This window comes from Enoplosus armatus, chromosome 1, assembly GCF_043641665.1.
Source record: "Enoplosus armatus isolate fEnoArm2 chromosome 1, fEnoArm2.hap1, whole genome shotgun sequence".
Classification (NCBI taxonomy): domain Eukaryota; kingdom Metazoa; phylum Chordata; class Actinopteri; order Centrarchiformes; family Enoplosidae; genus Enoplosus; species Enoplosus armatus.
The window spans coordinates 22,447,051-22,464,520 of NC_092180.1; the positions used below are offsets into that span (position 1 = coordinate 22,447,051).

Below are 17,470 nucleotides of genomic sequence, written 5' to 3' on the forward strand. Positions count from 1 at the left end.
ATTGTTTTTCTAAGCTTGAGTCCCTCTACTTTCATAGTGCAACTGAAGATAATACTGCCTCTCCCTGTGTGGTGGTTTTTGCACATCAAAATGAGCTGGAAATGTGTATATCTCCATCTGCATCCTTATCAAAACATTTTCTCTTTGCTAGGAGGAACCATAAAATACCGTTTGGCCTCCCTCCTGCTGCAGTGGTGTGTCAAATATTTTAACTCGCAGCTCTAGAAAGATGTATTTGTTCTGAAAATAACATAAAATAGTGTTTCTCCCAACGTTCCTTGATCCATATGGCATCGTAGTATTGGTTTTAATGTTTCAATGCAAGTTTAAACCAATGCAAATAATTAAAAGTGTGTTACAGAAGTCATTGACTGGAAGAGAAAAAGAGACAGGCTAGAGGGTAGACCAGTGTTTCAGCTTCGATGAACTGCAGATGAACTGAGTGAGTCGAGGCAGAGTCATAAACACATGCCACTCTGTGTTATTGATTGGGGAGAATAAATGAATGTTTGCTAAACACATTAGATCAGAGAAGACACAGCTCTCACACTGATCAGGGTGATCTGCAGGGTGGCCCCGGGTCTCGTCTGTTTGTGTTTGTATGCGCTTTTAATGATGTGTGTGTGTGCATGTTAGAGTGTGTGTTGTTTTGCACATGTTTTGCGATTCTGTTCTGTATGTTTGTGTCTGTCTGAGCACGTGCATTTTAGCGATGCATCCAGGCTTGGCCCCCGAAGCCGCCCGCAGTCTCAACTTGCCGGTGATCTCACATACACACACACTATCACCTCACCTGATTTGTGCCAAAACCCTTCAGGTTGCCTCCTCACTGTATGTGGGGAGAACTGTCTCTAGAGGTCACTGCAGTTCCATGGGTGACAGATGCAGCTGAGGCCAGCAACAACATCCTGTTTAACACGGCCACTTAGACAATAGGCATGAACTGGAGGGAAGAAGGCAAAAGCTGGGAGAAACCAGAGAATATCACAGCGAGTTTCACACTGTCAAATAGCCACATGCAGACAGACATGCACCTATGAAACAAACCTTGCAACGTTGTCACCAAAAGGCTGCAGATCCAAATCCGCATGAAGCTGTGTTGGGTGCTAATAGCAGTGATTTCACACTGACACTGAGCGCTCCATGGCTGCAGCTCACATGTCTGCTGCTGGACAAGGGAGGAAATGAAATGTATCCAAGCCATCATCCCTCCGGTGTACTTTCACCAGTGGTGGAAAGTAAAGTGCTGTACAATTTTGAGGAACTTGTATTTTACTTGAGTATTTCCATTTTTTCCACTTTATACTTCTACTCCACTACATTTGAGAGGCAAATATTGTTGTTTTATTGTAAAGCTTTAGTTACTAGTTACTTTGCAGATTCAGACTATTAATACAAAATGTAATAAACCAAATGTATGATATATGATTATAAATTACATTTTCCCCAATGTACATTAAGGTATCAATAATTATAATCAACAATATGATATATATTATTCTGAAATGGGTATTAGTATTAGAGTAGTATATTTTGAAATTAATACTTTTGTATTTTACAAAACATTTTGAATGCAGAACTTTTACTTGCAACAGAGTATTCTATACTGTGGTATTGCTACTTTTACTTTACTCTGAGTACTTCTTCCACCGCTGAATTTCACAGCTATTATTTAACACCTTATTCAGTTACATTAACTACTGTACCATGGCATGCACATAGCTCAATAAGTTATTAAATTTAGATTTTCAGATTTTGAAGTTCTCTTGGGAAGGTTGGTAATACAAGAAAAAAATCTGTAAAAAAAATGCCCGAGGATTTCCCAGCCACTGGCAGCCCTCGAGAATGATCTTAAAAACACAAAAGCAGCCTCTTCCTTTCCTTAGTTTTGGTTATGCTTCTCAAACTATTATTTTGATCTGGTATAGGAATCGAAAAAGGGGAAAACATGCTGCCAGGCGCCTCTCTACCGCTAATTCTATTACACTGGGTTATTTTTAAAAGTTCCTTCTCTAAACATTTACTGTCAGCAGTACACAGGGAGCTGCTGTTCCATATGCTTTGTTTGTATTGTGGTTGTGGTCGCAGTGGGGCTGAACCCGCCTGCTTCCAGTGAGCTAGTGGCAGCTACGTGGTCCACCATGCCAAGTTTAAAATTAGTAACAAATTTAATATGTACTCTGCTGGCATCCGGTGCCTTTTGTAGAGTGCAAAATGCTCCGATAGTTTGTCGTGGGGTCTCTCTGGAAGACCACAACCAGGCCCAATATAGAAACTCCAATTGGAAGACGAAATCCAGAGCAGATGCGGATAACGTCTCCAGTGATCAGGCTAAGAAAGCTGAAGCACTAACACGGGACCACCAAGACAAACTCGGCTCTCACTGGCAAAGGAGAACATGCGTTACTCCATGCTCCTTCCCCACGGCCATAACCTCAAGCCCATACTATTAGCATGACCTAAACGACAAAACCATGCTCCTGTTAATGGCATAATCGTGGAGGGAAATGATTTATGGCTTTCATTTTTAAGGATCACTCTCCCCATAACTCCTAATATGGAGGAAAATATCTGTTTTCACTAAGGGAGCCCTCCCATAATGCCTTATAGGCTGTTAAAGCATGGAAAAGAACATATTGGTGTCATAAATCTAGATTTCAAACTAGACAGCATAAAACACAGCGCGGGATCACAGACTGGGACAATAGTGAAGAAGTTAAACCAAAGCAAAGGATTACTGTACATCTTGACTGGCTCGGATATGAAGTCTGGAAGTTTGAGGTAATTTCTATTAATAGTGCCTCATCAACAGATCTCTTCTTGGCTTCCTTTGCCATCCATCACATCCTCAGCTGCCCACAGTAATATACAGAGGATTTACAACACATTTTTAAAATGGATAGGACTTGTTTTTACTTGTGACTGGTGCTAGGTAATACAACTTATCCATGAGTTTTAAAGGGATTTGGGTTCACAGGATGTGGATAATTTGCCCTTTAAATACAATATATCAGTTTTTATCCTTTTTTCCTTCAGTGTGTGCATGTCATTTTTCATGACTTAAATTTTTATCTAAGGGCAAATAAAACAAATGTAATATTTTAAGTAGGTAGTTATCCAAAAAGATAACTAAATAAATATTTCCTTGACAAACCCTGGCTCACCTTACCTGCATTTTTCTCCCCTGGTCATGACAGCAGACAGAGTCAGAGGGCTGGTAATTCACTCTACTGTAGTTTGGCCTCTGACCAGTAGAGGGAAGTCATTGATTTATTTCTGCCATGTTACAGCAGGGATCTGCATTCGCCTCCTCTGGGCTCTTGATTATGAGTGATTCTAAAAAAATGTGTCAGTTATTATTTTTAGACAACCGCATAATGCAAGCACAGTGGGCCCTTTTGAAGGCTCATTTATTACGGAGGAGATAAGCATGTTCCAGCGGCCAGATTCCTCAGGAACAGGTCACCAGCCCTGATTAAAAGTGACTTCACGTCAGGCCATAAATATTTGTCAGCCCACCTTTGAAAGGCAGGCGAGCCGTGGCTTCTCTGCTCGTTTGCCACATGAAAGTGCAAATGGAAACACTTAGGGTTGGGAGCTGCATCAGTCATAGCTGGAATAAGATGGCCAATAAAAAGGGCGTAATTATGATGCTCCATCATTTGACACAGCTCGGGGGTTTGGGCTGTTTGCCTGCATGCTATAAGAGAGCGAGGGAGAAATCCCACCCGTGAATAATGGGACCTGTACTTTTATGAGCGTACTGTGTTTAAGAGTGAACTTTGAAAATGTGTGGTCTGTGTGTCACCTCCCTCCACTGCTCCCTCCTCTCTCTCCACCACCTCCTCCTCCTCCTCGTCTCCCCTCAGCTGTTTACCTTGCTGCTGTAGAATGTGGAGCGTGTTTCCACTGCCCCTCTTTGATGCCTCTCATTGCTCCGTGGCATCAAAGCCACGTCACGACCGGCGTGCCACCACAACAACGACGCCTTGTTGTCAGCCACCCTGCTTGCTTGTTTGTTGGGCACTTTATGGCCCATGCATTGATGCCGCTTGGGTGAGAGCCTGCTTGGTTTGTTTGTGATAAACAAAGCCATATTTCACGTTTCATGACCTCCATACAATGTATTTAAAGGATGTCACTTGATTTACAGGCCACGAGGCTCTCTCAAGCGTCTTAAATTACTTTTGCTCTTGATCAAGAGCCTTGCGTAGGTATTCGACATGACAAAAGTGCACTTCTGTAATTTTCAGTCATTTTGCATGCATAGGTTTTTGAGGCCAGTATTGTCACAGTAATCATATGTTCTGTAATCATGGAGATACTGTTCTTGGAAATGCCTCCACATTCCTTGGTGGGTCTGCTTGATATAGGAGGGGTAACAGAAAGCAGAGCTGATGTAGACATCAGGCAGGTGTGGAAACTCCATTAGAGCTAGCAACCATTTGACTTGCACACCAGAGTCTAATCCTACACAGGAGCTTCACACAGAGAGGCAGGCCCCCAAGCAGAGCCCAGTGGAGAAGAGTGCTGTCGACACCATACTGTTACACAGTCCTGCTGCGAGTTTCCCTCCTGCCCGCATGATGCCAATGAAACTAATGTAGTGGAAATACTCAGTGTTCAGGTGGAGGAGGCTGTTCATTATAAGGTGCTACCACTACAGCTACTCATTGTGCTGCATATCTGTGAAGAAGGGAAAAAAAGAAAAAACAGTCAGGTGTAGACGCTCCAAGAGAGACAAGCTGCTGGCTTCACATGCTGGACTTCATCTGTCAAATCTGCAGTGGTGTTGGCACAGGCTGAACTCAGGAAATTGGAGACATAAATTGAAGAGAATTGATAGTGCTGCTGCTGCTTTGCAGAATACTGTTGCTGAACATTGTTGCTGTCTGCAGTCCAAATGAACTGCTCCGGAGGCTGTCACCTGCACGGCTTCACGAAAATAAACCCATTGTGACACAAGTTGTCTCCAAATCATCCTAAATCAGCCTAAACCAAGAGTTCCGCCCTGAATGTGATTTGTGTCCGTGTAATGTGAAGTTACTAAATTGAGTGTGTGAGTCTGCACACGTTGAATGTGTATGGGACTAAACATTTTACAGTTTCAAAATGCCTGCAAAATTATATTATTGTCATCCCTTCTATAAAAACCCTGAGACAATAGAAACACTGTAGAAAGTGAGAGAATATGTTTCAGCAGTTTAGTTTAGTTTATTTGCACATAAATATATAAAAAGACTGTAAGAATTTAAAAAAGTTTGAACATTGTGCAGGAGATAAATAAATAAATAAACAAAGGACAGGGGGCACTATACTTCAATTATGTACTGTAATTGTATGTTCCTCTTAAAAAAAACAAGGTATAACAGTGGAACATCATCCCATTACTGTTACTTTATATAATGATACCCCTGAATACACATTCTGCAGCCGTAGCTCCATTGTGCATGGCCATTATGTTTTCATTTACAAGAAAATTGATTTACTACATGTTTGTGTATAATATTGGGCATCGGCTAAGTTAGTTGGCATAGCAACAAAAACAATTAAAGCCTAATGCTAGATTAAAGCTGCACTGATGTTTGACCACCAAAGGGCAAAAAAAACATCACAACAAGCTGACAAATAAGCAGCCACTGCCATCTCCGAACTATTAAGTTGCCTTCTTTCACGTCCGGTGGACATGAAGCAACTTTAGCGATGTCTAGTGCAGTGCCCCTTGAAAATGTGCCTCTTCAGCCGATTGCTTCGAGATTGTGCTACAATGTAACTTCTCCGGCCTCTTCGGTCTCAGTTGTTGACTTCTGTCGGACTGTACTGAGGGACGGAGAGCGTGCTGTACCCAGCATGCCGTTAGGCAGAGTAACAGGTAGTAGGATCAGGTTATGTACAGTGGGTTTATAAGGTTACATAAAGTGGGTTATAGTATGATGAAATAATCAACAAATACATTTGTTCTAGTACATCAAACTTTACCAATACAGAAAGTATGCATGAGGTGTAAAATGATCCTGACCGAAAGGTAAATTAACATGCCCATCCACCACCTCAGCCCAAACACTTTTCATGGTATTTTAGTGTCAATACACTGCCTCTGCCAGTCCCATGAGCCCTGCCTCCTCTTTCACATGATTCATAGAATTGCATACAAAATGCCTCACTTTTCATGACTAAAATTTGTTTTCACAAAAGCTACATAGTTTGTAGAGTACTGTTGAATTTGGGATTGATACCAATTTTGTGGTCAGGCTATGACGTGACACCCCCTGTTTAAAAGTCAAAAGACTCAGCAGCAGGCATTAAAGGCCAACAGATGCCCAACGTAAAGGGGAAGAAAAACAGAAGGAGAGAGCGAGATTAAAAATGAGATGTGGGGGATTATTAAAGGGCATTAAAATGACAGAAGATTATTCTGATGTTGGTGACGCCAACCTGAGGTCAGCAACAGAAAACTGCCAAACATAAAAGAACAAACAAGATAACAGGGACAAGTGCGCACAGTTTAGCATTCCGTGGGTACAATTTGGGGATTCAGGCCGCACATGAAAGCTCCTCTCGTGCTGCCATTCAGCAGGAATTCATTTCATTGTGTCTCCTTGTGGGTTAGCCTTTCATTGTGTGATTGGAGTTTAGTTCTGTATTTGTTCAAAGCACCATTTGTACTCCTCCAGTAGTTACAGATGGTTCAAGAGTGGCCTTGCCCTTTGGTTCAGCAGTGGAATCGACACCAGGACAGAATCATTGGGTAATCATCAGAAGCCATGAAAGCATAGATTTTAAGCTTTGTTACAGGGTGACTCTTAACTTCATACAGTAGTATCACTGGCCACCATATTCACAATAAGGCAGTAATAGATTGTCAGTGAACTGAGATGAGAGAAAAAGAAATGTAGTTACAAGTTATTCCCAAATTGAACAGGACAGAGAAGACTCCAATACCCTACTTCTTCTAAAGGGAATGACTTCTTAAAAAAAAGAAACAACGCCCTGGGAAATGGAAGCACTAACATCACTTTGTGTCATGCTCCAGGCCTGGTACATTCGGACCCGGTTGGGGACCCGTATGAAAAAGCCAAAGGTGCTGGAGCAGATCACTCTGCCTCGAGTGCAGCACTGATGATGGAACGGAGGCCTGGATTTTTCGGGACACGAACAGCGCAGGTCAAATACAGGGTATAGAAAGAGGCAGGGGTCGCGATGCAACATCTACCCAAACCGCACAAAGCCAGCTTTTCATCCCCTCTCTGGCCATTCCACCAAGTACATAATTGTCTTTGACAAAACTCATTAGCGGAGACCTTGTAGCAACATCGGCAATCAGAAATTCCATGGAGGGAGACATGCACAGAAACAATGCCCCACACACATTTCATTGCGCCTTTTGACAAAATGTAATGAAGTGTGTATATTGTCCCCCTCGTCTGAACTCTGAGCCACTGGTACAAAGACTTGGTTTGGAGCCTGAGCTGCCCAGCGTGGGACACATCAAATGGCACCTTCATGCTAGCTCTTTTGTCGGACTAGAGGGCAAATTATTGTTTGAGATGTTGTTGTTGTTGTTATTATGGCTCCTGTTTATACGGAGAGACTGTTGCTATCGTGTCGGAATAATTCATATTCTTTTTAAGTCGCTGGCACATGCTCATTAAGTGGAGGCCTGAATGTAAAGTGCACATGTGATTGATGCTCCTGACAGTGCTTTGTCAGAAGTTAACCCCTCATTGACCTACAGCATTATATGGAACAACATACCACAGTAACAGTCATTGTTAAAGACCCTGGTTAAGAGAAAAAGCCATAAAGATAACAACTGCATAAAACAAGGACACGGGGTGCTTGTATGCTTCACTCGCATGCCACTCAGGCTTCATATTAGGCATGAGGTGTCTTTATCTCACCATCATTTTTTAAGTGTGCAGTATATTTTACATTTTAAGTTACATTTACGCATTAAGCTGACACCCGTCTTACAAGATGTATAGTAGCAGAAGAAAAAGGAAAACAATTGAACAAGTGGATCTCTAACTAACTGTAACAAGCGAAAATGACATGCTTAAATTCTTAAAACATAACTTACAAACACAAAGTGTTAATATAAACTCATCTGACACTGCCTTGTCAAATGAATGCACTTTGAAAACACCTGGAGGCAGGTATAGGCCGCCCTGTACACTGCGTGTGAGAACATGTTGTCGTTTATATTGATTTAAAAGGTTTGTGTTAAATTTCTACACTCTCAGCCACTACAGCTTCGTGTGAGAGACTGACAGACTGATCAGTAATAGCATTCCCACTCTCTGTCTTGTATTTTAAAACATTTATAGTGCATGGCAAAAAAATCAAGTTTAAGGTGACCTCCAAAATTGAACGTGAAGAAAAAACAACTATGCAGCTGTCGAGGATTTAAAGTTTTGTTCTTGTCTGAAGTTATTTACTTGTATGAGTGTGTGGTGTGAAATGTCACACATATTTGCCCATCGTTTGAAGGTGAGGATGCAGGTTGACAGGGAGTAACACCCTACCTTAAATTACCATGTTCAGGATTACAATTCCTTTCCTTTATATATATATGTATATATATGTAGTGTGTGTTACATGTCTCAAACATTGCCTCTAACAGAACACCTGTCATTTCTGACAGTCAGCTGGCCTACTGACTTGAAAAGAGCATATAGGCTGCAAGCAGCAACTTGGCCCAGAAAAGATCAATGATCTGTGACAGTAGAGGAGGGGTGGGTGGGGGGGGTTGACTGTACACTTATGCAAATGTTTGATAATAACAGACATATGAGTATAAAGACACCCTCTGGTTTCATGCAAGGGATGGCCACAGATTAATGATGTCAAACCTATTTAAGTATTCATGTTTACCATGGCTTGTTTTTCTTTTTTTGGCATATTTGAGCCTCATTCACAGATTATCTAAAATCTGTTTTGGATTATGCAAACATGCTCTCATAGACTCCCACCTCCTCCCTCTGCCTAATGAAAAATGTAATTTACAAAGAGGAAGGCGTGTATTAGGGAGATTTAGTTGTGCATATATAGGCTACCTAAGGAACGTGTTATTCTGTAACATTGTCTGGCCTCAGATTAGAGACGTCAGACAAACAAAATGTCTTGTGTTTGTCCCCTCCCCTTGTCTCCACCACCACCACCAATAACACCAAGATTCTTACTCTCACTTATATTTCATCTATTAAATGCTCGTTTTCTCCCCATATAGAAGTGAATTGCATTAATGTAGCGTCTGATTCATGGCATCCAGATCAGCCTCCATTTACAGCTGACTGATGTGTCTCTTGGTTGTCTCTGCTCTGCGCAGCCGCTGTGGCCAGTATTTAAAACACTGTGTGTGGGACAGACTAATTGACCATGTTAGCTGCTTCGGGCATATACGCTGCTATATGAGCCCATCACGGCCATTATCTGTGCTTTCCCCCAGGTACGTCGCCATGGCGGTAATCCCATTGCGCATGCATCATTACCTTCAATCGCATAAGGCAGCTTTTCTTTACAGCCTCCGCTTTAATTAAATTTGGTTGTAAATATTTGATGCACACCTACCCTACATTTTAACGTAAAGAGCAACGCATCAGGCGTCAGGACTGATTACTGGTGAGGAGGAGGAGGAGGAGGAGGAGGAGGAGAGGGGCTCCCAGTTAGCAGCTTGTCATTAACAGGCGGACTGTTACAGTATCGGCCTTGAGTGATCCAGACTTGGACACTTCATATACTATAAAAGAGCTGTCATCCCTGACTCACATCAGGTGGGCTGAACTGGTACCCTTTTTCCTCCACACATTTTGCTGAACATCTATTTATTTATTTATTTTTGGAAAAGGAAATGCCTTCGGCCTCTTGTATACTCCATTCAATCTCCTACAGGTTTATTGCTTATGGCAGGAAAAAGTTCCTCAGTAATGAGAGATTCTATATATTCTTAAAATAGATCTATTTTGTATATTATAGGCTGTATTAAAAATATATATTTGTCTTTGCCTTCAGCCTCACGCAGATCATTGATTAGGTCTCAGATTAACACAGGAGGAAAAAAATGAACCGGGAAAAAATCTAAATAGGCCAAAGTTATTATTGCCGACCTTCCTCATCCCCATCATGTAGATTCCCCTGGATTTAGCAGCCTCCGTGCATTACTGACAGCTCCGCCATGGGCCAAGGACACACAGGATGACCACAGCGCCTCTGAATTGCCCTAATACGACTTTTTATTACAAGCATAATCCCACAAATGCGACCTCAAATGACGTTTGGCGAGGTTGTCGACTGCTTGACTATTTTGTATTGTTTCAGTGCTGGTCTGGAATCAAATCTACAGCCCTGAAATCTAAATCTTTGCCTGCTGATGTAATAATAATGCTCTGCTTTCACAATTCAGGGGATCAAGTCAGAGAGAAAACAGAATAGGCCCCGAATAGCATCATTGTTTTAATAATATTATTTAAAGACTTTAGATTAGGTCAGGAGTCGGTAAAAAGCCAGCAGTTTCAGGCAGACACGTTGTTCAGAAGTTATTGCTATTTTACATCGTTTGTAAAGTAAAATAAGTTTCACAGCTGAATATTTGTTGTAGATTGCAGAGTAGTGCGTCAAAACCAATATCCCAACAGCCATTAGTTTACAGAGCAGCCTTTTGTCGTTTACCACTATTTGATTTGTTAAAAGTTTGAAATGTGAGGATCAAAAAGTTTTTCAGGGCGTCAGCAGGCATCACAGACTACAGTGATCATCTTATTACAGCCCCATAACCAGATGGACCATATAGGCAAAACAGCCGAATCAAAGGGACTTTGATGGACCATGTGAATTTCTCTGCCGGGTTTGATCCTACAAATGACCTTTTAATTAACACAATGTTAAGTTAGCGCAGCGGCTCTCTACACAGGGGACAAAGCAGCATTCATCCCGTGTCCCTGCCTCGTTGCTAACAAAGTGTTTGATGCCACTCGTGATTAGATGCTGACAATAGAGAGACGATGTCCCCTTTCTTCCACAACTTGTGGATTTCACTCACGTCCTCCTCTGAATTATGACCTTCCGTCGGCGCTGCGGCTCCGTGCGTCGAGTCAAGATGATCAACTTTGATCAAACGCACATCCGCAAAGTTGTTTTAATTGGCCGACTGGACGCTCGGCTCTATAAATAACCGCGACACAGAGAGCTCTTGGAAAAAAATGTATTCTTAGAAAAAAAATGTCATGAATGGCAAACACAGAAGAAGCTCACATTTTTTTTTTTTTTAACACAATGACAAAAAGTCTTCAGGTCCACGCGCAACACAGGGGATCCAGTCCTTTTATGGTCAACTTCATGTCCGGCAAGCTTCTCTCTTTTACATCAGGCGAAATGACACGAAGCCACAGTAAAACGCAACATGTAACAAAACACTGAAAGGAGATACGAAGTCAACCAATAAAACACATTCAATAACAAACAAACAGACAACAGAACAAAATAATAAATACACAGAGAAATAAATAGGGTCTGCTAACACTACACGATTGCCATACACAATTCCGGCCGTTTTTGTTTTGTATCTGGCCAGTCTCTTAGCTTTTGCATCTAGAATTTTTTTTGCATAAAGTCTTTTAACACCATAAAAACAAAGTTGTGCAAAATGACAGCCACGTCCACAGTTTGACAGCTCCCAACTGCAGCAGCGCCAGGTAGCTCCCACGTGTCATATTGAGGCCGCTACTCGGCCAGTGTGTCCTTTTAGTGCATAATAAATGTCCCATTATTTATTGTGGTACCGCTTCCAGCAATCTAGGGAGGGGGGGGGGGGGGGTGGAGACAGCAGGAATTAAAATAAGCAGGAATAAACATCTTTATAATAAGGTGTTTCATTTAAAAAAAAAAGGGTTGTTCAGTAAGGTGGTTGCAACACAAATGTTAATATTTTGACAAACTACTTTTGACACCATGCATATTAGTAAACTGTCATTTGTCATTTTAGCAATAATTATATTAAGATCAGATAAAAAAAAACAACAACATTTAGCAACATATATTTATCAAACTGTGAGGGTTTCTATGTGTGTATCCTTGTTCTGCAGTGAGTGTTTGATGCTGTTGTTCTGTGCCCCTGTGTTTGTGTGCCAATGTGTGTGTCGTGACTTCACTGGTTCCTTCCAGTTCAGTGCAGACTCTCTCACCTGCTTCACCTCTTCATCACCGGTCTGAACGCAGTGACCTTGTCATCCTGCACGGTCCCACAGGCTTCGCTGAGGTCAGATGGCTGTGTCTCTGCTTTGCCACCAGAGAATCCTACCAGACCCAAATAAAAGCAAATCTGAGAAAGTTGCCTCAGGTGCAAGTTGTGCAGAAAGTATATCCGAATGTGTAACCTTAGAAATTGGCTTTTTTATATCTAACAACGCATGGAAGTTTTAAAAAATGTATTTGGCAAAGTTGGAGATGCACAGAAAACCTTTACAGATGGGAGATTTAAGACCAATTATATCCCTTGAAATATGTTATGGTATAAGTAGACATACCTTCAATAGTGGAGTACTGACATGTGTCTGGGAGTGCAGCAAAGGATGAACAGTGCAGTTGGAGGTCCTTGTGACTGTAGCTGCCAGTGCCATAGACTTTTGAGTGCAAGGATGAGCCCTCAGGAAAGGGGCTCTCAGTGTTAGTGACACTGCTAGATTCATGGAGGCCTCTCATGCCCCCACACTGTCCAGTAGGAGCCCCGGTAAGCCTGGTGTTCTGGAGCTGGCAGTCCCCGGTTGAGTTGCCTGTCCTCAGCTCCAAGCCGTGCTGTTGGGGGCTCAGTATGACCCCCGAAGCCGCCGTGCGAGCCAGAGACCAAATCCGAGGCTTATCCGATGTTTCGAAGTGAGACAGGGACAGCGTTCCTGGGGAGCCGGTAGAGGAGGGTGCCTTGGATACTATAGGATCCAGGAAGTCGGAGGGGAGAGGAGGGAGGGTGGTGACACCTTTGATGGCGCAGGGGAACGCATGGAAGCTGTTAGTTAAACTCAGGTGCAGCTCGGAGCCGCAGTCTCTCTTTTGAGGGGCTCCGGACACTGCCATGACCCTCTGGAGGTCCTGCTCATCTGCAGCCACCTTTTCACAGTCACTGTCCATCTTGTCACAGTCGTCCTCGTCCATGTCCTCCAGATCACTTAGATGTAGATCCTTCTCCTCCTTGCAATCACTAGAATCTGCATTGGAAGAAAGGAGATTTTTAGGTAACACTGTTTGAAAAGTTGCCTATTGTACATTTATAGAGACATAGTTTGCTCAGTCAACTTTTAAATGTACTTTTTACACTGTGGAGCCCTAAATGATTGGCATCTGTATTATTATAAATAACCATCTTTTTAGTTTAACAGTAAGTAAATAGTTTAACGTTTTACCCCCAAAAAGTAGACAAATAATTACCTTTGGTGACACAGTCTTGGTCGTCCTTGTTAAGGTCATCCTTCCTGTCATCGCTGGCCTTATTCTTTGGTGACCAGGTCATCTTGTTCTCCTTCTTTAGCCTCCTCCTGGCGTTGGCGAACCAGGTGGACACCTGGGTGAGGGTCATTTTGGTAATGATGGCCAGCATGATCTTCTCTCCCTTGGTGGGGTAGGGGTTCTTGCGGTGCTCGTACAGCCACGTTTTCAGGGTGCTGGTGGTTTCACGAGTTGCGTTCTTTCTCCTGGCTGTGCCATTAAAGTCTACCGTCCCGTATCTGGAAAGGGACACACACAAGTTCACATACACACAGACAGTGGCCATTAGTGCAGTTAGTGAAGGATATCATAGACTACTCACACAGACATCCTATATCCCTACTCCCTGCTGTTTGAAATATACACAGCTTCGCTCCATGTATCAGTGTGGAGTTACACTCTGACCTTTGATCTGAATGCAGCATATTCCCCCTGTGAATGACTCTTCTTAATGATGAGTGGTAAAATACTTTTTGGCAGGTCTGCTAACGCTCATATTACATAGTGGACAAAAAAGAATGTAGAATTTACCTGTCATACTGATACTGTCCCAGTGAGTGGTCATAAGGATAGTATGCAGCCGTTTGAGTGATGCCAGAGTGTAAAGTGCCTGTGCTGTCCTTAATGTCATACTGGGGATTCTGTAAAAGACAAAAAGGTTGTTATAAGTTTGCAACATTCATTCTTTCTCTGCATTTTGAAAACAATCTGATATATAAATTAAAGACATTTCCAATTTTTGTGCTCTCAAACCAAGAGTAACTCAGTCTAACAAGAGTGATTTGAGCTGGAAAATAATTCCCATACATGACATCAGTATGTCTTTTTTAAATGTATTTTAACAGGTCTGAAGCATTATGTGCAATACATGATCCTAGAATTATTTTTTTATATGATTTTATTATTTTACTTTTTCTTTTTCTTTTTTACTTTTTTCAGGTACAATGTGCAATATTTCCATGGACAGTGAATTTTAGCTGACTTCAGGTGTTTGTAATAAGATAAACTGAAGAAAGAAAAGTTTCAGCTGCTCTGCAAAATGTCATGTTAACAAGTCATTTAGTCCTTATCTTACTTACATCTTACTCGAAGTGACAGTGGAGTAATACAAGTAAACTTTTTTTTCAAAATGCTGGTCCAGCAACAGACACAAGAGCAACATTTGTTTTAAAGAAGACATACTGAGGAGGATTACTCTATAACAACAAATGACATTTGACTCAAATAAGACAAGTTCCTCTACACTGCTTCTACACCACTTCCCCTCACCCAGGTGACAGGATTTTTTTTTTTGACTTGTTTTGAAGGGGAGGAAGATGAGGCTGGATGCTGGATTAAACGGCATGTCGAGACGGATATGTTTGCAGTGTCAGATAAATTGATGAACAAAACCCCGGTTGATCGATCAGCCTGAGCCCCCCTCCCCCCCTTTGCGCATCAGATGAGGCTGAAGTGAGCCCACCAGAGAGGAGTAGATAGCGGATGGGTCGGTGCTGTAGGGGAAGTAGTTGGCGTAGTTCTGGCTGGCGGCGGCCGCTGCGGCGTAGGGAGAGCTGTACATCCCCAGCGCGGCGTTCAGCTCCGTCCGGCTGCTCGCCAGGAGCCGGTTCTCGTAGGACGGGCAGCAGAAAGAGGCGGCGGCGGCGGCGGCAGCGGCGGTCTGAGAGCCGCCTGTCCCGTCAGAGACCGACCTGGAAATCGAATCGCAGCAAGTCGTACTGGGGTTTGCCGACACGAAAAACTGCATGAAGAGAATCGTGGATAGACATGGTCATTGGCTGCCTCAGCTCCTACCTGGATGTCTGTGATAACTCTGAAGTGACTGTGGGTGATGCACGTGCAAAGAGATATCTAAGTGAAGTTGCTCAGCCTGGTGTTGAGTCTTGAAATCTTAAAACGAGTGAAAATGTGAGCTGACTTCGTTTGTTTTTTCAGTTCACATCAGTTCAATAACACGAATCAGTCATTATCTTAACTTGTGACCTGCCTTAATTCAAGGTAAGTCACTTTTCAGAGAATTCCTGGAATGAGAGGAAGTGGCTTACACTGCTTTTTTATGTTTTCATAAAAAATTTGAATTTAATAAATTAAAGTAAAAAACAACAAACATCGGAAGGATATTTTTAAGATGAAAAGAGATCCGTGCGTAAAAGTGTTCCTGCTTGAGTTTATCGTTGGTTTCCAATTTGAACTCCTACATTGGATAAGAAAAATCTAAAGTTATATCAGTGTTAAGTAAATCACCAACTAATTTCAAATTTAAAAGATTTGAATTTTATATATAATCTACTGAACGTTAAAAATGTTATCGAGGTGAAAGTTGGGTGACAGCTTTTCCATGAGAGTAACTTTTATCCCCTGATCGACTTCAACTTCTGCGAACTTGTCATTAGGTGCAACAATACTGTCTTAAAATGTAAAGAAGCCACTTAAATCGATATTTAAAGCTTTAAAGCTTTAAAGATAATGAAATGTGTCTCACATTCCAGTCATTTAAGTTGAAAGTTTGCGAGTGTATACAGCATGCGTTACAGCCCAATTACACCTCGTAGTGAGCAATAGGTGACATCCATCTCTATTGTCATCAGAAAAACACGTGAGTTCATTCATAATTCAGTGTAATTGGACACGGGTGCGTGTGTATCGATATTTGGTCCAACAACAAAAGCATCACGCGAAAATAGCTGTCAATACTGTCAAAGCAGTCACTCCTTCGTGAATGTTTCTTATGGAGAAAAAGTGCTCTGCCTATAGTGAAATAAAAGAAAACATGCCCAAAAAAACAGCCATTTATGTGCGTGTTTGTGCGTGTGTGCGCACACAACACTTAGCAGGAATAAAAAGCAAAGTGGCTTACCTGTGAAGTTGCATTGTAAGGGTATCCAAATTGCGAGAAAGACATAGCTGCTTCTTTTGTTACCATCAGCAATATTCTTCACCCTTGATCGATTGCAACCAATTCTACTTCAAATCCACCGTCTTACACACATTTCCACGCACGGCCTTTCGCTCAATAATAGATGACTTCACTCATAGGAGGGAGACTTTAGGCTGGCACCAGCTGCAGATTGTTTTATATGAATGAATAATCCCCCCCAAGGACCCGATAAGAAATGAAATTAAGCGTCATTAAGTGCAAAAAAAAATTGTTGTTGTGTTAGCTGAAGGAGGCTTAAAGGATAACGTAAGACTTGCAAGATATGGACTCTGCTTGTGCTATTATTTGTGGCTCTATAGTTCTTTAGCATTCATCCATGCAAGGGTATCAGCGTGACGTCACTGTAATCCCGGAACGGCAGGGTACCAAGGATAGAATAATGTCTTTGCCAATCACGTCCAACGCACGGTTTTCTTAAGGTGCACTGTACACAGTCTTGTCCCGCTTTTGTAATAGAATTCTTCACCGATTTGCTGAGATAAAGTCCCGGAAAATTGTATTATTGTTCATCATTATTGAATTGTAGCATGGCAACGTATGGAAACCCTTTGTGAAGTGAAATGAGTTAGAGAGAGAAAAAGAAACACTGGAGATATTTCTGGCAGACTTGTGAGTTATAAACACGCAGCCATTCAGCAGATTACTTTTTCTTTTCAGCCAGGAAAGGAATCAAACATGTAAACCAAAAAGACCAGATTGTAGTGTGAAACTCTTTCTTTTATTTACAACCCATCACAATTAAAGCTGGTTGAATAAGCACATCTAAGACTTTTCTTTTTCTTTTTTTAATCTCGACTTCCGTTCGCCTCTGGCTCTCTGGCCAGAGGTCCATCCCGGAGTTAATGACGATGATGTTTCTATCTTTCTCTATTAGAGAGAGGGGCAGTCCCAGCAGGAACGGTTAGAGGGGTTTTTGGCAGGTCAATAGACCAGTGATTGATGCGCGCCTGGAGACCTACGTGACCATTACGCGTAATGCGTAATTGTATCAATTAACAAATGGATACATGCCCTTGTTTAACCAACGAGTAACAGAGTGAAAATATGCCTTAGAGGTGA

At 42.0% G+C, this 17,470-nt stretch overlaps 1 protein-coding gene across 1 annotated transcript; it reads right to left on the reverse strand.

Annotated features, from left to right (window-relative positions):
* Nucleotides 1-12,184: 12,184 nt before the first annotated feature.
* On the reverse strand, nucleotides 12,185-16,396 carry irx6a (iroquois homeobox 6a). Its single transcript, XM_070910018.1, has 6 exons — nucleotides 16,331-16,396; nucleotides 14,936-15,214; nucleotides 14,005-14,114; nucleotides 13,449-13,712; nucleotides 12,522-13,198; nucleotides 12,185-12,291 (listed from the first exon to the last, which is right to left on the reverse strand). Exons 1-6 carry the CDS (start codon nucleotides 16,394-16,396, stop codon nucleotides 12,185-12,187), a joined length of 1,503 nt encoding a protein of 500 aa, XP_070766119.1.
* Between the last annotated feature and the right edge of the window lie 1,074 nt (nucleotides 16,397-17,470).